Consider the following 21,443-nt stretch of genomic DNA (forward strand, 5'->3'; position numbering starts at 1 on the left):
CTGCATTATAGAAAAGTTACACATTTATGAGAAATTACACATCATAAATCATTCAAGAAGAAGGTCATGGATAAACACAAATGGACACTTGTGACTCACAAATTTAGTGCTAATGCATCACTGGATGCATGATTTTCTGCAAAGTTCTGACATGATTACAGGTAAAGTAAGTTTTAATGAGCCAACCTAGGAACATAAACACGATTTATAACATGTTTTTATAGACATACAAATTACTTTTCCTAACATTTCGCTGTACATTCTAGCAAAATGCAAAATGGAACTCAGGCTTTAAATATTTTAGTCATGTGCCTTAATGGTTCATTTAAATTTTACTCAGCTGAAAAAAAAATAGTTGTTTTATTAATGTTCTGTTGTGAGAACATTCAAACTGTGCTACTGTGTGAATGCCACAGCAAAATGTGATCGCAGTACAGTCCAGCCGTAACCCCAATTTGATTTGAAGAACTTGAAATAAATCACTATTTCAAAGTCTTTCAAAAGTAACTAAAAATGAATTCTCACTTCGCAGTCATTTCTGAAGGTTGCATCTCAACAAGACTCAATAGTGGGTTATGCTGCACCTGTACTTAGCATTAAATTATTCATAATAAGAAAGGCACAAATACTTTTCAAATTACAACATGGAAATTAACAAGGCAAACACCACAAAGTAAATGTGTTCTGGTGAGCAAAATAGGATATAAGCACATTATTCTATTCATCTATGTATGTTTAGTGCAGTCTACGTTTTTATTTGGCAGTAATGACTGCCGGGGTACAAAGATCTCTGAACTATATTTCTGGTGTCACCATCTACCAGACATCAGGAACTAACGGATGCTGGACCAAGTTGCCATTAAGAAAATCCGTACACCATACCACCCCACCCCCAAAACAAACAAAAAAAACAAAAACAAAACGGACACATGCCAGGTTGTCGCTGGGCTGCTGTCACGAATACTAAATTGGTGGGAAAGGGCACCTCAAGCACACGAACAAACATCCCCTATTTGCTGTGCGGCCAGCAGGAAACGGGCTGAAATTTAAAGTGACTGAACACGTGCGGACTCATGGCAGGCAGCCATATCGGCACTGACATGACCCGCGCCTGTCCACATGGGGAGATGCGCTCTTTTCTTCCATGTCGCACAGCTTTTACTTTTGTTGCTGGAACAAATGATTGATTCCCCCAATCCACTGCATTTTCTCATATATCTTCTCTAATGATCAGCTCATGTGTCAGGGAATGACAACATACAGAAGTGACTAACGCACATTCACCGTTTCTTTGCAGTCGTGTTTTTATTCCCATATGTTGTATAATGGAGGCGAGAGTTGGTGAAAAGAAAGGCATGTCGCATCTAATCCTGATCGTTTACTGATTTATAAAAGCTCGCCGCGATCGGACTCCCTGCCAAGTAGATGACTCGCCCCGCAGGCTGATCTGGCGTGTGAGCTGTGACCTACCATGGATGTCTTTCTGGGCGATGCTCTGAGTGCGGATCAGCGACGAAAGGCGGCGGACATCGCCTCTGAACACGCATTCGTGCACTGGGAAGAAGCCGCCGGCGTGGATGCTGTTGCGGTTGTTGTCATCGGTAGCAGTTTTCGTATTCGCGTTGCTCTGCGACTGCAGGCTCTGCTGTTCCGACGGCGATCGCACCAGCTTGTGATTGCTGAATATCTTGCTGCCTTTGACTTTCGTTCGGCTGGAAGTGCTGAAGGTTCCCGCAGCCGCCTCCTCATCCGGATCCAGTAAGTCCCGGTCCTTGGACGGCCTGCTGTCCTTACGCAGCGAGCGGATCTTTTCCCCCGTCATTCCAAAAGCGTGTCCGAGGTGCGAAGAGCTCCTGACGACCCTGAGGAGACTGACGCCAAGTGATGAGGCCAGCGGCTATGGGCAATCCGATAACATACAAAACAAGTCCATGAAACTGTGGCGCCCATCGACTTTAACATATGGTAGTAAGATCTAGTATGTTCCTCCCCACTATATACAACCGGACCCGATGTCTATCAAGCGACGCCGTGCCCACGTTTACGGCTCGCTCTGGAGCGCATCCTTCGCGTCGCGAAGAGACAAGACCGCCATCTTGCGGCCGGAATCTCGCGAGAATTTAGCCTCGAAAGCTCTTTGAAGGGGCATAAATGTTAATATCGCGAGAATTCCAGAAACGAACCGGCCTTCGGTTACCACTAGATGGCCTTTTGAAATTGAAACTTATGGAATAACAGGTAAAATCTCTATTATCAGTCTTTTATTTATCATATGTACAGTATGATAGAAGAAACTGTACATCGAAATGCGTGGGGTAAGATTCAGGAAATCCACACACAAATACACACAGAATAGAAATAAGAGGTAGTGAATAAAGTAAAAAAAAAAACATATATATGTACACACACATCCTTTGGTACCGGCGAACATGAACTACATAAACAATATATTTAGGAATTGTATTTAACAGCAGAGATATTCAACTAAGTGCACATGAACTGCCGTCGGTTTGCCAATGGGCATTTACCGGCTAATAGCTGCGTTAGTGGAAGAATGTGCAGAAGCCGGATTGTTCGCGGTACGCTGATGCCCTCTGCTGGTTTATTAAAAAGACACTCTTTGCTGCAAGTGCCGCTCTGGGCGCGGATATGTACGCAAAAGTAGAAAATTTAGGGTAATATGTGGATGGTTAAGAAAAAGAACAGTTTCAACATTTCAAAAACACCCCATTAACTATGAAACTGCACGCTCATTTGGCCCCTGCCCCTAATAGCAACAAGGCAACCATTTGTGACTTTTCCATCAATATGAAAACAATCTTTTTACAGTTTTTCTCAGTTGCTTTGGTGCTTTTCTCAGATCAGAATGAAAAGTGTCAAAACCATTAGTGCAACCTCCACAACATTTAGTCATTTGTGCACATTATAGTAGCAACTTCCTCCTCTGAACAAATTGCAAATGCCCTTGGACATGTATCAGTTGCTTTCATACAATTCTCTGCCATTTTATAACATTATCATTGCTTATGACATGTCAGTTAAAATGAACTATACTTTTGGATGCTGAATATTCGTTTCCAATAAAACTAATAGTCCTCATTTCATTGCTTCAGTCATTACATACAGAATTGTTGAATTAGTTATCAAATTCTGTCAAGCTAATTTTATACCTTTCAGAAAATGGATGGATGGAATGAACATGAAGGAGATAGATTCATTGTGAGTTGAAATTGGCAGTAATATGGCAGATAATACGAAAGAATAGGTATTTACATAAGTATTTTTTATATGTATATAATTTATTTGGTTTTCAAATTACATATTGAGTAATCGTGTTTTCTAAAAACGCGTTTGTGTCTATAATATTATCGATTTTTATATTAACCTAATACATTAACGCTACGTCAAGCGTTATTCAGTATCCGTTGATGAAGTAATTCAGGAAGCATCAAAATAAGGCAGTCGCGTGGTTGCGTGCCTGGATTAAAGAAAACCTCAATGCTACCGTGAAGAAAAGAATACTACAAATTAGTAATAGCTGTAATCCCAGATAGCGGACAGAACAGCACTTGGCTTTCCTTCATTTCCTGTCGCACGACGTGCTATTGACTAAGTAAGGCCGTCTGCCTTTCTGAACGAGACTGTTTCGTCTCCAGCAGTTGCATCAGACAGTGACATAGACATTGACATAGACAGCTAACAACTTCTCGTAGCCGCGTGAGTGCAAACCGGGGTCATGACGTCATGTTTCGCCCTGCCACCAAGCCAATAGGAGACGTGGCTTCATTGTCTGAAAATTTTGATTGGTCGAAACCGGCGGCTCGGGTGTCACCCATTTATATTTGCTATGTAAAAAGTAATTTCCTGCATTATTTTCCCGGAAAGTGCTGACAGTAGGAGATCCTCGGATATCTTATACTACGTTGACGTTATGGATTCCAGTAGACAGGCTGATTGTTCAAACGGCTTTCAGGAGATATTTAAGTCCTTCGCGACAGATGCCATCCATGTGGGTCAGGAGCCGGAGCAGTGGAAATCGATGGCCGTGGTGCCCCCCATATCGCTCTCCACCACGTTTAAACAGCTCGGACCCGGAGACCATGCGGTGAGTAGCATCACTAAAAACACTTTGCCATCTTCCCGTGCTATGTAGGATAGATTGGGGAAAAGGTGGATCGATTGTTATTTCTGTTTGATTTTGGGCCCATATGTCCCTGCTTTTCAACAGCTGGCCAGTTCTATTCAGCAAAGCTGTGCCGCCAAAGCAGCGTCAGTTATTGTATGAAGATAAAGAAAAGGTTGTCAGGCTTGATTGTTGCATGTCGGTAATATTTATCAGCATGAAGAAGACATTTTAGTGCGTATTATTGTTTGTAATGTGCTGTCTTTATTTAGTTTCATTTAATGTATCCAGTTTTTTAATGTGCAACAATGAATATTTTACCTCTAGACATAAATCAAGTAATCAAAGTGCTTTATAATGAATCTGAATACCCATGATCGCAGATCCATGGAAATAAACGGATTTTTTTTATTGTTGGTTGCGAAACTTTCCAGTCTAGACTGCCAGTGTCATTATATAACGGGTCGTAACGTGTCAAGTTAACGTTATTCATTATCCGAATACACCTAATAGCATGGTGTGTTCTCCAAGTTACCCATGTACCATGGACTTGGTATAGCAAGGCGGTATCTTCTGTCATTTTTGTCATTATTGAAGTTAACCATTAAATTTAGCCATAATTTGTTACTGCTTTACGCCCAGATTCAAAGCTGTTAATACAGCTTAAGACTACTGGTACTGCAGTAATAATACTTGGATTTGTTCTGTAAAGACTATTTTAAAATGAAATGTACTTTCTGGGGGGCAGCATGGTGGTTAGCACTGTTGTCTCACACCTCTGGGACCCGGGTTCGAGTCTCCGCCTGGGTCACATGTGTGCGGAGTTTGCATGTTCTCCCCATGTCGTCGTGGGGTTTCCTCCGGGTACTCCAGTTTCCCCCCACAGTTCATAAACATGCTGAGGCTAATTGGAGTTGCTAAATTGCCCGTAGGTGTGCATGTGTGAGTGAATGGTGTGTGAGTGTGCCCTGCGATGGGCTGGCCCCCCATCCTGGGTTGTTCCCTGCCTCGTGCCCATTGCTTCTGGGATAGGCTCCAGACCCCCTGCGACCCAGTAGGATAAGGGGTTTGGAAAATGGATGGATGGATGGATGGATAGAATACAATGCGGTTTTTAAATAACAGTCAATGACATGTGCGCTTGTGTAATGGTGTTTATCCCTTTAACAGGGTTTTGAGTACAGTCGAAGTGGAAACCCAACACGGAACTGTCTTGAGAGAGCAGTTGCTGCATTAGATGGTGCAAAGTATTGTGAGTAATTTAAGATATTACGGTGTAACGTATAGTAATAACCTTTCCTGAAATGTGCTGAATCATCCTAAGTAAGGCCTTATACACCCGCTGCTAAGAGTTACTCCTGAAGGGCAGTAACCACACATGAGTGATTTCTGATTATGCTCTGCAATGTACAGTCCTTAGGAGGTGTTACTGAGCTTGATCAGCCTTTCCTCAGGTCTTTCCTTTGCCTCGGGACTGGCTGCAACAATGACCATCACACACATGCTGAAGGCTAACGATGGCATCGTGTGTATGAATGATGTCTATGGAGGTAGGTTTCTGACCAGCCAAACCTGTTCACCCAGATAGCAAATGTCAAGTCACGCATGAAATTTATCTTCATTTCTATGCATGCTCTTAGTAAGTTGGACGGTAATTGGGGGAAATTAATATTTATTGATAGCAAAGTATTCATAAAATGCACTTTGTGTTTCTCCAACAGGAACAAACCGGTATTTCAGCAAAGTTGCTACAGCAGTTGGCCTCAGTGTGTCGTTTGCTGACTGCACACAGCTTGACGTTTTGAGCAGTGCTCTCAAGCCAAATACAAAGGTGTGTCCTTTCTTGTTGTTTGCGTTCATCATAATGCTCGATCAAACTGAAGGGACAATTATGATTTGGTTGGATGTTGTTTTTATCTATTCTTTATTTAACCACGTAGTCATGGTGTTAGGATTAAGGTTAGTGTTAGGGTCTGACCTGAATGGTTTCTCACAGAAGTACAAACGGAATCAGATAGCACCACAAGACATGCTAAAACAAATAGATCGAGAACAAGAATGAGCAGGAGCTAAAGAGGATTGCCGTGAATAATAACAACTAACCCTGCATAATAACATACAAGGCAGGGACTTAACAAAGCATAGGAATTACTAACAAATGTTAAAAGCAGTCACATTGTTGTATGGCAGCTAATAAAAAAATTATATATATAATATAAATGTATCCAGAGTGACTAAAGATTCTAGATTCTGAGGTTCAATGTTCCAACTTTTTACAGTAAAGGCTTGGTAATGCTTTATGAACTTCTGCCTGTCCTGGAAGCAATGGGCACAACCCAGGATGAGTGAATGGGCACAACCCAGCCCATCGCAGGGCACACTCACACACCATTCACTCACACATGCACACCTATGGGCAATTTAGCAACTCCCAGTTAGCCTCAGCATGTTTTTTGGACTGTGGGGGAACACTGGAGTACCTGGAGGAAACCCCACGATGACATGGGGAGAACATGCAAACTCCGCACACATGTGACCCAGGCGGAGACTCGAACCCGGGACCCAGGGGTGTGAGGCGACAGTGCTAACCACTGCACCACCATGCCGCCCCGCTTTATGAACTTGAATGAGAGAAATAGAGGAAAAATGAAAACTATTTCCAGTGGCACTTGATGTGGCTACACTGTCTGTATCATCTGCTTCGTAGACGTAATAGACTGTTTAAGCCAGCATTGATAAAGTGCGTATTAAAAGCATCTGCTATGTTATGTTTACACTTGATTTCACCTCGTTTTACCTTCAGAATATCAGGAAGAGTTGGGGGTGTCATAGACCCAGATGATGATGAACTAACTTCCAAAATTTACCTGGATCACGGTTATCATTATTAAGTTAAGGTAGTACAGTGGTACCTCGGATTGCGAGCATAACTCGTTCCGGAAACATGCTTGTAATCCAAAGCACTCTTATATCAAAGAGAATTTTCCCATTAAAAATAATGGAAACTCAGATGATTTGTTCCACAACCCAAAAATATTCATATAAAAATGATTAATACAAAATATAAAGTAAAAATACACAAAACAAATTAACTTGCGCTTTACCTTTGAAAAGAATCGTGGATGTGTGAGGGAGACGAGAGAGAGAGAAGAGGAGGGTTATTTTGTAGGACGACTTTCACTATAACTAACGGAATCACTGCTATCTGTTGGCTCACTGGAATCTTTTTCTTTTTGTGCAACATTAAGAAAGAACCTATCCAATGACACAAGCATCATCTCTTTCTCTGACAGGAAATTAAATAAGTTCATTAAACTATGTCTTTATCACTAACTCTAAATCTATTCAGAGAAGCATGCTTATTAACTAGGGCCAAGAAGGTTGATTTAAAATAATTCCGAACCAGATCAACATCCGCCATTTCAAAGACAAGGTCACTATTCACTATTATACAGATCATACAAAAAGGCTTGTTCACGCAGCCTTGGGTAGTTTGCAGTTTTTAACACATGCAGCTGTACAGTGGTCAATGACATCATTGCTGGATATTCCAACTGCAGGATATTTATCTGGAGAATGTAGACATCCAAGTTTTTTGAGTTTGAGCAAGATGTAGAGTTAATAAGTTGCGACTTGGGTATAAAGCATCACAGATGCCCTTAAGTGAATCTGAGTATGTCAATAGCCAGTCCCAATTTAGATCGCCCAGTAAAACATACTTATAGTCTTATAACTTACATGAGGTCTGAAAGCAGTCTGACAGCTTCCTGTGATACTGATGGTGGGCGATAGCACCCTACTATTGTAAGGTCAGAACCATTGGGGAGATGTAAATTAATTATAGACACTTCAAAGCACTTTAGTTTGCCTATCAAATCGCTGCAGGAACAATTCAAAGTTGCTTTGGCATAGACCTCAACTCTCCCGCCTTTGCTTATGCGATCTTCCCCGTAGACATTGTATCCATCAATATAGGCTATATGGACAAAAGTATTGGGACACCTGGCCATTACACCTACAGGAACCTTTATGGCATCCCATTCTAAACCCATAGGCATCAATATGAAGTTGGTCCCCCCTTTGCAGCTATAACAGCTGCCACTCTTCTGGGAAGGCTTTCCACAGGATTTTAGAGTGTCTTTGGGATTTTTTGCCTATTCATCCAGAAGAGAATTTGTCAAGTCAGGCACTGATGTTAGACATGAAGGCCTGGCTCGCAGTCTCTGTTCTAGTTCATCCCAAAGGTGTGCAATGGGGCGGAGGTCATGACTGAGTGGACCAGTCAAGTTCTTCCACATCAAAAGAAGCTGTTGTCCAAGAATTAATCAAAGCAAGACCAGATGAACCTTATTTAGATATTTTTTAGAACTGATACCATTACTTTGTAATGTTATCTTATGATTGTAATGATATGTTTTATGCAGAGAACATTTTTTGTAGCATTACCTGACATTTTGAGAAGCTAAAATTAATAAATGCAGCTTTCTGTGAGGATTTTGTGTTTTTTACTCAAATGTAGTAAGACTGGACGATATATCTGGTTTTTACGATATATCGATATATTTTCATGCAAGATATATGAGACAATATCGTTTTTATCGATATAGTTTGTTGTTCTAAAATTATATTCATAGCACCGCCACTTCGCCTATTTCTCCTATGAAACTGCTCCCTGCCCCCCCCTCTCTTAACACAACCCACCCTTCCCACTCACTCACTCACAAGTTTCTGCATGCAGCGACAACATGGAGACAGTCCCCAAACACGAGACAAGCTAGCGAAGAGGAGCTGGGGAGTATTTCACAAAGCAGGATTTCTTGTTTAGCCGCATAACTTGTTAGATTTGAGCAACATTTAAGTGGACAATTATATAGTCCATTTAGCCTAGATTACCATAAATCCAACAGGTTATCCGGCTAAGCAAGAAATCCTGCTTAATGAAATACCTCCCTGGTTGGAAAAATAATATATGCCGGTGTTCTAACATTTTATCCTAACCTATGGAAACGTCCTACCTTTGGGTACTGTGCATGTGCACAATGAAATCAAGCCCCATTTCTCGTGCTTGAAGAACCACCCATGGATCTATATCCTACCTTGCGTTGGAGTTATGGCTTATTTCTGCATTTTAAATATTTTATTAAATACATTGATCACACTTTGCTGTCAGCATCACGCTGATTTACTATGCTGTAAACCTGACATGTTTCAACACTTATAAGGTATTTCAGACTCGCAATGCCTGCTTACATTACATTAGTTCGTGTTTTTTAGGCAAGTTACGTATTTATTTTTTGGATTATCTGCATTCAGTTTCAGCCCATAAAAATGACAATAACATTTTTGGTAAGGTAGCACCGATCGATAGATATATCTGTCGAAACGCAGTAACGTAGGACAAATTGACATTTTTCAGCCATTTTTTCCCATGTACGAGTACAGCTGTCTGTAAATAAAAGTGCCCGTGTGACACTGAGGACATTTGGCTCTGACTTGGAACACTCTATTTGTTATTACTTTATGGGAAAACAATATTGAGATATATATCGTATATCGTGGTTCAGCAAAAAATATTGAGATATAATTTTCGCTCCATATTGCCCAGTCCTAAAATGTAGATTTACCCAGCAATCACAAAAAATAATAGCAGATTTGAATTTTTCACACAGAAACATATTTTTAAAACCCCAGACTGAAGACATTTCAAAACGTCAAAGCTATAGGCAAATAATTGAAAGTGACTATACTCACATCTTTAGCAAATCAAACAATATCATGACAAGGCACACTCTTCACTTACAGTACATTGGATGGCGAAACAGATGAGGAGGACAATGACCGGCTACAATATGAATAATCCAGCCAAAAAAATAAAGTCTTACATCATATAACAAAGAATGGGAACAGAATGTTGTCAAAACAGTGATTGATGGAAATTGTATTAGTAAAAATACCACTGCACACTAAAGATTGTGCAGTTTTTAGGTGGCTTAAGTATACAAGTACAGGCTACTTGTCACAATGCATTTTAAAACTATTTATGTAAAAACCGAAGGTGTAAGGCATGGAGTCATAAGTAACAGAATAAGCCATTTTATTATAGAGTAAATAATCAATTATCAGCATATTCACATACAAACAAATTGAATTGTATTCAAAATTTGGAGGTCACACTGCCATTAAAATTTCCTTATCAGACAGACCTAAACAAACCTTGGGAATGGTATCGATATGTTTAATATATAATAATAATATATAGTAATAATAGCGTCATAAACAATGTGAATTAATTCCCATGTTTTCTGCTATGTATTATGGTCACATATCTGTAACAATAAATACCACTACAGCTGTAGTTATTTCTTTTTTACTTCAGAATTTCCAAAAATGACATACCAAACGTCACATGACAAACATGTGCCTTATTGGTTAATAATATCAACTTTTGTCCGTTGATTAATTACTAATATTCAGACCTGCACACTTTCAGAAAAAAAGAGTAACAATTTGTACCTTTACTTGTCACTGGGGCTGTACCCTTGAAGGTCTGCACAGAAGTACAGAAATTGACTCTGAGGAACATTTTTGTACCTTTGGGGGTATATTAATATTGTTTGTACTTCGTGGATGTTCCTCAGAGTCCATTTCTGTACCTTAAAAGGTACAGTTACCTACAGCAAAGGGTACAGTTGGCAGAGCCTTGAGGGTACAGCCCAAGTGACAAGCAAAGGTACAAATTAGTACTGTTTTTTCTGAGGGTATCCTGTGGTTGATTTATTATTTTTTTAAAGCTGAATTCTACCTGTGACCGAGCCATTACCAATCAATAAAGCAAAAGTTATCAAATCTACTTCATTTTCATCCAGAAGGTGTTTTCATTGGACAGGGCTGTTTACGGTCTTTTACGAACCCAATCTTATCTTGCTATCTCAACATTGTTAATCTACGAAACATTTAAAAGCTAAAATGTAATGTTATATAGATCTTAGAATTCCTAGATGGCTCCTCTACAAAGAAAATGTAATTATGTTGTAGCTGCTCTGGATTGAGACTCCGACAAACCCAATGATGAAGGTAGTGGACATCGAGGCCTGCTCTAAGATTGCTCATGAATATAGTAAAGACATTATCGTGGTGGTGGACAACACGTTCATGTCATCTTACTTTCAGGTGAGTTTCATTTTTAGCATTCTGTGACTATCCTTGTATATCGAATCTGTATTTTTGCAATGTTTTTCCATGTGTAGTATAACTTTTCTTTCAGCCGATCTATAAGGCATAGTAACTAATGTGGGTGTAGAGCAGGGGTAGGTCACCCAGATCCTGGAGTGCTGATATCCAGCAGGTTTTCCATCCTACCCGATGAGTCACTATCTACCTGAGATCAGGTGTGGTTCATCAGAGACCAGGTGGAATAGCAAACCTGCTGGATCCCAGCACTCCAGGATCTGGGCTGCCTACCTCTGCTGTAGAGTGGTTGTCATTTATGTTGGTTTGCTATCCTCAGCGCCCCCTGGCACTTGGAGCCGATATCTGCATGTACTCTGCCACCAAGTACATGAATGGTAAGTGCGTAGTTTCCATAGATTTGTTGCCTGAATATCCCAGGTGATTAATTTGGTATGCCAAAATTGAGATATTGGCAATAACCTGCAGTGTTTCTTTTTCTTTATATGTCTGGATTAACAGGCCACAGCGATGTTGTTATGGGGCTCGCGTCGGTAAATCGTGACGACCTGTATGAGCGTCTGAAATATTTGCAAAATGGTAAGCAATGCTGACTGCATGTCTTTGTGTATATACATTCTCTGGGGGGTGCATTCCGTAAGTTTTACATTATTGTAATCGACAATTTACGTAATACATTTTTATATCGACTGAATTGACTGTAACACTGACTCCTAAAAACAATTATGTTGCATTAATATCCAGATGCATGTTTTGCAGCACATCAGCTGTTATCGATCCCTTTTGTGCTTTCTTATACACTCACAAAGATTACATTGGGTTTGTTTAGTATGAATTACTCTATCGCCTCCCCCCCCGCCTTGGCAGCCATTGGCGCAGTCCCTTCCCCCTTCGACTGCTACCTGTGTAACCGTGGCCTGAAGACCCTTCACCTGCGCATGCAGCAGCATTTCAGGAACGCCATGGCAACAGCCCGGTTCTTAGAGGCCGACCCTCGAGTGGAGAAGGTTATATTTCCAGGTGAGCGAATGTCGGAACCAGCAGCTGGGGGGTCCAGACTGGCTCCGCTGCTTTAGCGTGTCTGATTTACTCTGGCCTATTCCGCTCCACAGGGCTGCCTTCCCATCCCCAGCACGAGCTGATGAAGAAGCAGTGCACTGGCTGCCCTGGCATGATCACCTTCTACATCAAGGGCACCTTGGAGCACGCCACCGCCTTCCTCCGCAACCTCAAGGTGCTTCTAACAGGAGAGCGTTACTATGCCTGTACCACATTCGCGCCGGCCTTGGCATGGGTGTGAGGAATGCAGAGACCTGTGTCTGCATGGAAGGCCTTTCGTTGTCTATGCATTTAGACGGTTGGCTCCTCTGTATGCAGAGAGTCTGCTTAGGTCATAAACCCATGAAAAAGGTTTATTCTTTTTTGTTCAGATTCAGATTTATCGATCCCCAAGGGGAAACTTTTGTGTTGCAGTAGCCATTAACATAAATGACAGGAACACACAGACACAAGGCATGAGGGCAGACATAACATCAATTTGCAAATTACAAAAAAGTATATGTACATGTATATGGAAAAATTATTGTACTAGAGTAAGACAAAACTTTACAACTGAGATACAACTGCTTAAGTTAACAGCAGTCTCTAGGTTATTGCTTGTCAGAATCCTTCTTTTAATTACTTAAATGTCTGCAAAATTATTTGTAGATTGTTTTCTGTGGGGCAATATACTTTTGATAGTTTAGTTTGATTAATCTGTCTGTTTATTTAAATTTTTAGCTGTTTTCCCTCGCCGAGAGTCTTGGGGGTTACGAAAGTCTGGCAGAACACCCGTAAGTTGGCCGTGAAGCACAGCACACATGTTATATTTAAACTGTTTTTGGGATGTCTGTTCTTATTAAGCTATTTATTTGCATCTAAAAGAATGGAGGTCCATTTACATATTCATTTTCAATTAATGATTTAGTGTCACTCCTATTACCCAAACCTCATTACAGTAATACATTCGATGTAGCAGTGACCATGTGTTCAGTTGGTCCAGGCAGTGAAATTAAAGGGCAGGTGTGGAAACAGTTTTCTTGGTTTATAATGAGTTGGTGATTTTCTCGCGTTAGTTAAAGTCGTTGTATTGTTCCATCATTTTGTTCTTTTAATGCTTACAGCCTCTGGGCTTTTGTGACAAAGAGCCTTTGTGATGGTCTTTGTCACAAAAAAAAAATCCAGCCAGCAGCTTGGTTCCTATATGAAGAGAATATTTTATGGCATAATTGGACTAACAATCAAACTGCAGTACAGTAAAACCTTGGCTTGCAAGTAACTTTGTGTGCGAGTGTTTTGCAAGACGAGCAAATTTTTAAAAATACATTCTAACTTGATAAGTGAGCGAGATCTTGCAATACGATTATTACGTATATGCTTTGTCTGCGTAGCGTCACGTAATCACAACTCAGCCGATGGTTCTTCTCTCTCTCTCGCTGCAGTATTGTGGCTAATCGTTTCCCATGCTCGGTTTTGGTCTGCATCCTTCAATCGTATAGTCAAAATTTAGTAGAAAAGCACCACCAGAATAAGGGTGTAGCAGTGCGAGTGATGAATCTAACAACAATGCAATGTCCACATTTGCACGAAATTGAACGGGAGGCAAAAGCAGTTCTCATTCGATAGGTTTCTTGTTAAAGTTGCACAAAAACAAAAAGATTTCAGTGAGCCAACAGATAGCAGTGATTCTGTTACTTATAGTGAAAGTCGTTCTACAAAATAATCCTCCTTCTCTTCCCTCTCTCGTCTCCCTCACACCATCTACGATTCTTTTCAAAGGTAAAGTGCAGGTTAATTTGTTTTATGTATTTTACTTTATATTTTGTATTAATCATTTTTATCAGAATATTTTTGGGTTGTGGAACGAATCCATTATTTCTTATGAGAAAATTCGCTTTGATATATGAGTGCTTTGGATTACCAAGGTACCACTGTATAAGCATAAATATGTAACCATTGGATAAGGTGCCCATGTACATCAGCAGAGGCCAAGGCTGTGAGCAGAGAGAAATGATTTCTCGGGGCAGTTATAGAGCCCACCGAGCACAGTCAGATTGCTGCATAATTCAGGGACACAACTTACTATCAACTCGTGAACTTAGGCTTATGTGGCTTGTATGACACCTGGACCTGATTTACAACAAGGCGTAGCACCATAACCCCTCAACCTAGGCTGGGGTGGAATGGGAAGAACGCTAGTCAAAACAGGGGAAAAAAGCAGCCCACTATATCTCAGGGCCCCAGCTGCACAGGATAGGGAGTACCAAGCTGAAGACACCACTAAGAAAGACACTTTGTAGCACTGCTCTTAAGGCACGTAGATACTACAGAATTACACCCAGCAGAGATAATGCATTCCAGCTGTGCTAACGAACATTCCTTAGTCTTCATAAATTTATTCCACATTCTTTTTTTGTATTTCTATGTATTGCTATGGCACTGCAAGGTCAACAGTTCATTTAGTTTCAAAGCTCAGTTAATTATTAATTCATCATTGCTACACATCAATCAGTTCTACAGAACATTGATAACATATACAGAAAATTATTATGGGGTTTGTATTAGCATACAGTTGGAAATAAAAGTGTTTGTCCTTTGAGTGGGAATAGAAGACGGAGAAATATTAATGAAATTTAAAAAGGGAGATTTTAAGTAAAATGTAGTTAAAAGATATGTTTGGTGCAAATGATTGGTGCAAGCAAGGCATTGAGAATTGCAGTACCATGAATGGCCACATGAGAGTCCACATAGCCAAAGACCTTCTATAATGCTTGTGCCTTAAGAGGGTCATGTTAAGTCTGGAGCCAGTTGCAGAATGGGACACTTGATGAGATGCCAGATCACAGTAGGTCATGAATTGGCACAAGTGATCATACAATAACGGCAATTCAGTGACACCTTTTCAGAGAATTGCTTATTTTTTAATCGTGGGAGGAAACATGGCCGAACTCTGTGAGTATGCAGGCAGAATCTGCAGGCTAGTAGGTGTGTGGCTCCAGGTGAATCATTGACAGAGGGATGTGTAGCTAGAAGTATTTCTGCTGATAACGTGTAAAGGCAGTGCGTGGGCTACTGTGCAAGGCGTAATCTTATCTGCTGTTGTGTAGATACTGTGTTCCTACAGTCATTTTATGTTGAGTGTTATAGAAAAGCAAGCAAAGTATTTTCTATAAACAAAAAAACAAAGAGGCTGCTATCCTGAGCCATTGACCAATCCCTGTTAGGGAGACACCAGAACAGGAAAACATTCAGTCCTTTTGAAAAACATGTTGTGGCTCCTATCGCTCACAGGACATGTTGAAACCTTTTTAAATCCAATTGCTGTTGTTCCAGAGGATGCTCTTAAGCTTTTCCCTGCTCATATGTGTTTTCAGTGCGATCATGACGCACGCCTCAGTGTCTGAGGGTGAGCGGGCCCTTCTGGGCATCAGCGACACACTCATCCGCCTGTCAGTGGGACTGGAGGATGAGGAGGACATCATCAGGGACCTGGACTACGCTCTCAGTAAAGCCGTACGTACCTGAGCTCCCTCTTTCTACACAGGCACCATCTTTGGAAAATAAATCAGTAATAATCACTCACACAGTGGTAATTTTTTTCGTATAATATTGGGCCGGCTCTCATTTCTGTTGATCCATAGGCCTGTACATTCAAGTAGCAATATTTCTGCACTGTTAAACAATTATAATAAACAATGATAGACCTGCAGATGATTTTTGTGACTGAATATTCAGATTTATACTTATTTCTACTGGCAGGTTGTATAGATGTACAATATACAAGTTATTTTACTATCATGAATATAGGAACATTTATACACATTTACTTTCACAGATGTTAATTTAATTGCCTGCACTTCAGCTTTCAAAATTTGAACTGCAAATTGACAACCCGAAGTGGTTGATTCCAGGTAGATTTAGGTGAGATATAGACTACAGGGGTGCCACTGGATATTTTGGACCCCAGGACAGCATATCATATTGGACCCCCAACCCAGATCAGTCCAATTTTGTTCCAAGCTGTCACTTAGCAGTCTTGGTTGTGATCTTGATTCATTGCTATGTTTACATTTTTCAGATAGTTCAGTTGGTTCACTGGTCAATTTAGTTTGTTAGAGCGAATTATTCAAATGATAAGATGGTAATTTGACAGCTTAATTGAACTAAATATCTCTGTTTACTTTTTCATGGACTGTCGCTCAAGTAAAGTTGTGTGTTTTGTCTTTTCTTTCCTTACATTTTCAGCATCCTCAGGGAAAATAGGATCTTCGCGATTTTTGTCCAACTTTTACGACAGCAGTTAAAACAATTTGCCCCAAGACTGCATCATGATACTGTAATCGGTACATTTTAATATCAGAGAACAATGTTGCATTAGGAAATATGTCATTAATATTTCAAAATGTAAAGTATTTTAATGAGCTGGTTGTGGGTATTTTATAAATTAAATTCTGCACACTTGCCCCTGGGGTTTTGTCTGATGACTTACTTCCTGCGATGAAGAGCATCACAACAGACACACAATCAAGTCTCTGCACTGCTGGTCCAGATGGTCACGTTTTTATTTTTGAGACTTTTTATTGACTGGGTGGCTTTGAATATATTTACCACTTTTCAGTGGTTGAATTATGTGGGGAATGAAAGCCACTATCAAATGATTCTGGAAAAATGATCACTTCATGAGAACTACAGCAACGGATCTGATGTTAAATTGCATTAAAGTGCAGCATCTACAGAAAGCTACAGATTGAGGTACAAGTTTTTTTTTGGGGGGGGCACTAATTACTTAATCACTGTGTCCAGGAAATAAAAATGAAAATTGCTTTAAATCGGCATGAACATGTCTTCTTGTCACGCCCTAAAAATAACTGTTTCAGATCTTTTCTCGTCACCCTACATTGCTCATGGATGCTCTTTGCATGTTCTTCTGTAGCCGCGCAGAACAAGCTGCAGCAGCGTACAGCGGGTTGGTATTGATAGAATATCTTGTATGACACCATTTCACACAAACCACACAGTGTTAAACTGTTCATATATACACTCGTGTGTAAATAAATTAAACGAAGTTGTTTCATCTATATGCAGACAGACTGACCAGAGTTAAGACAAACATCACAGTCACGTTAATTCATACTTATCTTCTTGGATCCAGATTTAGGACCAGGTGGATTGATAAAAATCATATGGGAATAACCTAGGATGAGGCACCAGTCCATCGCAGGGCACACAAACCATCCATGCCTACAGGGAATTTGGCAACTCCATTTAACCTCAGCTTATTTTTGGACTGTGGGGGGAAACCAGAGAACTCAGAGGAAACCCCACATGGGGAGGCGCCCAAACCCTAGAGCATTCACTTCAAACATACATGGGGTGGCTGAAGCACAGTCATACCACCAGGTCTAACCCCATCCAAGCAGGCCTGCCAATCTGTGGGCACAGTGCCTCCTCTGTCCATCTACCCAACTCTAACCCCATCCAAGCAGGCCTGCCAGTGTGTGGGCACAGTGCCTCCTCTGTCCATCCATTCAGCTCTAACCCCATCCAAGCAGGCCTGCCAGTCTGTGGGCACAGTGCCTCCTCTGTCCATCCACCCAACTCTAACCCCATCCAAGCAGGCCTGCCGGTCTGTGGGCAGAGTGTCTCCTCTGTCCATCCACCCAACTCTAACCCCACCTGAGCAGGCCTGCCAGTCTGTGGGCACAGTGCCTCCTCTGTCCATCCACCCAGCTCTAACCCCATCCAAGCAGGCCTGCCAGTCTGTGGGCACAGTGCCTCCTCTGTCCATCCACCCAACTCTAACCCCATCGAAGCAGGCCTGCCAGTCTGTGGGCACAGTGCCTCCTCTGTCCATCCACCCAGCTCTAACCCCATCCAAGCAGGCCTGCCAGTCTGTGGGCACAGTGCCTCCTCTGTCCATCCATTCAGCTATAACCCCATCCAAGCAGGCCTGCCGGTCTGTGGGCACAGTGCCTCCTCTGTCCATCCATTCAGCTCTAACCCCGCCAAAGCAGGCCTGCCGGTCTGTGGGCACAGTGCCTCCTCTGTCCATCCATTCAGCTCTAACCCCATCCAAGCAGGCCTGCCAGTCTGTGGGCACAGTGCCTCCTCTGTCCATCCACCCAACTCTAACCCCACCCAAGCAGGCCTGCCGGTCTGTGGGCACAGTGCCCCCTCTGTCCATCCACCTAGTCCTAACCCCACCCGAAGTGAAGTGAATAAGACTGACTATCTTGTAGAAATCTGGGATATATTAGATGGTAAACTATCATCCAGTAATCATCCCAGTCTGTGAATTCACAGGATTCACTTTTGGTTGACTTAGCGATATCCAAAAACACAATCTGAAACCAGTTTGATCTCAGTTCATGAACTGCAGGGCAGCTAAGTACAGCATATCACCGTGTTAGGTCAGTTCAACTCAAGGATTCCAGCTTAACGATGTACTTAACTTTCACAATGCAAAGACAATGTTAACTTATTTTATTCACTTATCTTATTCAAGTCAGCTCAGGACCTGACAGTTGCAGTATATCTGAGTGATTCAGCTCAGAGGCTCAACTTATTTAGTCATTTCAAGCACTGGTAGTTTGTCTGATCGACTGAACTCAGAGGCTGCAGAGCAGTTTATCCCTTTATAATATCACTTTGCTGCTCACCTCCATTTGAACCTATCCAAGTGATTAGTCAGATAGTTAGATTCATTAGATTGTAATACACAATGCCCTGACACTAATGCTCTGGGGTTTACTAATCCTGGGCAGGAATTGCAGCCACAGCACTACCTACAGTAGGAATTTAGTACTGTAGCAACTTAGAAATATAATTCATGTGCTGGGTCACAACCATATACTGCACATCAACGGCAATTCAATCAAAAGTACTGAATATGCGCATTATTTTCAGTCGGAAGCAATATCCAAGATCTAGTATCCAAGTAAATTGAAGGCAGCTGGACTCGACGGGGATCCACACAACTTACCAAAGGACGAGTGAGCCAAGGTCATTGATGCGGCCAGGAATCGGGTTTCCTGACTTTTATATTTCCCTGATTTTGGCACCAGGAAAATACACAAAGCATATACCGGAATAGCTGAAGGTGGGATTGGTTGACAAAATGAAAGCGAGGAGGACGCCGATGGACATTTTGCTCGTACGTGGACAGGTTTGTACAGATGTTTTTATTACGACTTATATTTGGAAAACTCTAAGCTCGCAAAGCCAGGGGCATTTCCAGCTATTTAAAAGATCAGGGCTAAGTCAAGTCAGGGTTAAAACATTTGGAGCTATAACCCAGAGTGATTGGACCTAATGACACCCATAAGCTACGCCTACTTTGTTCAACAGTGCCATACACTAATGCTATATATTGGTGCAGGTAAAACACAGCCAGATAATGAGCCCCCACTGAAACCTTGGATAGTTGTAGTTAAGATAGGGACAGTTTTGACAGCCCATTGTACATATACGGCAGGACGATGACACACCGTGTACTTGATTGCCATGTCAATGGCTTCAAGCAATACAAACAAAAAACAATCTGCTGCTCTAAACTGTCTTTAATAGACATACCTTACATGTGAGTTGGAAACAAGTGAGAACGCAGGGTAGAAAGGTTTTGAGTCCAGTGAAGGAGAATGTGGCCAAAATGAGGTCACGGAAGTCATGGCGCTGTGATGCCACATCTACACCTTCAGAAAATAAAGTTGCAAACTTTCATAAGATCAAGCCTGCAAACCCTCGAGCTGCCGTGCTCTCTGCAGATCCAAAGCACTGCATAGGGACTGAGTCTTTGGCTCTGAAAGATGGCGATCCTACACCATTAGGACTTCATGATTGTTGAGCAGAAGACAAAGGGACAGGCTTCAAGGCTATAATACACCTAAAGATGTGGCAGGATAGCTGCTTCCAAATTTGGGGCGGTTACGAAGAGCATTGATAGTCAGCCCTCTGAATCACTTGTGAAAGCCATATGTTAGTCAGCAAAGTTTAGGATTGCAGCAGCAAGAAATCACTTATTCACTTCAAGGTTGAAGGTTAATTGTTGAGTTTGAAAGTTGTCGGTTACTAATCAAAAGCATGGGGCTGGGGAGTGTTAAATATTCTCATAAAAACCTGTTGCATAGTAATTATGGACAGTGTACTTATGCACCAAATTTAACTATGTTTTGCTAAATATTTCTAGGTTGGGCATTCAGTAGGAGTCCAAGGCAAAGGAGGCAAAGGATCATGTCATCAAAACAACTCAGTTTTGATGTAACTGCCATTGTTCTCTACATTCCTCTGCAGGACCTTCATCTCAACACATCACCTGATGGGAAGGTGTCCTTTGACTGGTGTGGCTCTGAGGTGTTTGGAGATCAAATGTCCTTACTTGGCAAAAGACAAGTCAATGTAAGAACAAGCAGACCTTTCTTTGGTTCCATCCTCATCCTCAGATATGACGCTGGAATTTAAAACTGTTACTTGAGTACATTGCTAGATTGTTGTTACAGAATCAGCATTCTGTAGCTGTTCTATGTGGAAACCATCCGAATTAAACAGAGAGAACAACCTTGGATTCCAATTTTGAAAGACATATTTTTAAGATGACAAAGTTTTTCATGTATTGCTAGAATTGCTAGGAAAATGGTTTTCCATGAAATATAGTACTGAATCTTAGTCAACCATCTAGGTCTGTAGGTCTGTTTCCAAGATAGGAAAATAGAACCAAGAAAATAACTGTTTGTGGTTTCAAATGGGAAGTAAATTCCACCTTGCTTTGAGTTACTGTACGACTGGGGGACAATAATATGGGTAAATGGCTGGACATTGTGAAAAGCTGCAAGTTACTCGATGCTACTTATGTATTGTTACCTGGTACAGATGTAGCCACTTGAAATTTCCCCTGTTTCCATGACTGGCCCCTGCTGGGTTCTGGGTGGGACCTTGACTGTAATGAGATCCACCACCATGATGTAATGAACAAGGGGGCCGGCATGTCCCTTACCTCTCTGTGCGTAAAGTACTTGCAATGACTTATCTATCCACCAGGGAGAGCAGTGATTATGAAAGCTGAAGTGACTTACCTGAAATCAGGTAAGATACCGGAAAT

At 41.4% G+C, this 21,443-nt stretch overlaps 2 protein-coding genes across 2 annotated transcripts in view; one reads left to right on the forward strand and one right to left on the reverse strand.

The window, feature by feature from the left end:
- ankrd13c (ankyrin repeat domain 13C) overlaps positions 1-2,107 on the reverse strand; it is a 40,200-nt gene extending 38,093 nt beyond the window's left edge. Inside the window, exon 1 of the mRNA XM_048975968.1 lies at positions 1,471-2,107. Coding sequence (XP_048831925.1) covers positions 1,471-1,822 — 352 coding nt within the window. The 5' untranslated portion in view covers positions 1,823-2,107. The remainder of the gene's footprint in view (positions 1-1,470) is intronic.
- Positions 2,108-3,823: 1,716 nt separating this feature from the next.
- cth (cystathionase (cystathionine gamma-lyase)) lies at positions 3,824-17,178 on the forward strand. Its single transcript, XM_048975969.1, has 12 exons — positions 3,824-4,105; positions 5,294-5,375; positions 5,578-5,673; positions 5,845-5,954; positions 11,159-11,293; positions 11,631-11,688; positions 11,813-11,890; positions 12,179-12,331; positions 12,424-12,545; positions 13,091-13,143; positions 15,724-15,862; positions 16,595-17,178. Exons 1-12 carry the CDS (start codon positions 3,932-3,934, stop codon positions 16,610-16,612), a joined length of 1,218 nt encoding a protein of 405 aa, XP_048831926.1. The 5' UTR covers positions 3,824-3,931; the 3' UTR covers positions 16,613-17,178.
- Positions 17,179-21,443: the final 4,265 nt, after the last annotated feature.

The sequence above is a fragment of the Brienomyrus brachyistius genome, chromosome 15 (genome assembly GCF_023856365.1).
Source record: "Brienomyrus brachyistius isolate T26 chromosome 15, BBRACH_0.4, whole genome shotgun sequence".
Taxonomy (NCBI): domain Eukaryota; kingdom Metazoa; phylum Chordata; class Actinopteri; order Osteoglossiformes; family Mormyridae; genus Brienomyrus; species Brienomyrus brachyistius.

Excerpts from the sequence above, each read along its gene's own strand:
- cth (XM_048975969.1), top strand. The coding sequence starts at position 3,932 with ATGGATTCCAGTAGACAGGCTGATTGTTCAAACGGCTTTCAGGAGATA. Across the intron at positions 11,294-11,630 it reads TCATGTCATCTTACTTTCAG|CGCCCCCTGGCACTTGGAGC; the intron begins GTGAGTTTCATT and ends TGCTATCCTCAG. Across the intron at positions 12,546-13,090 it reads CCTTCCTCCGCAACCTCAAG|CTGTTTTCCCTCGCCGAGAG; the intron begins GTGCTTCTAACA and ends TTAAATTTTTAG.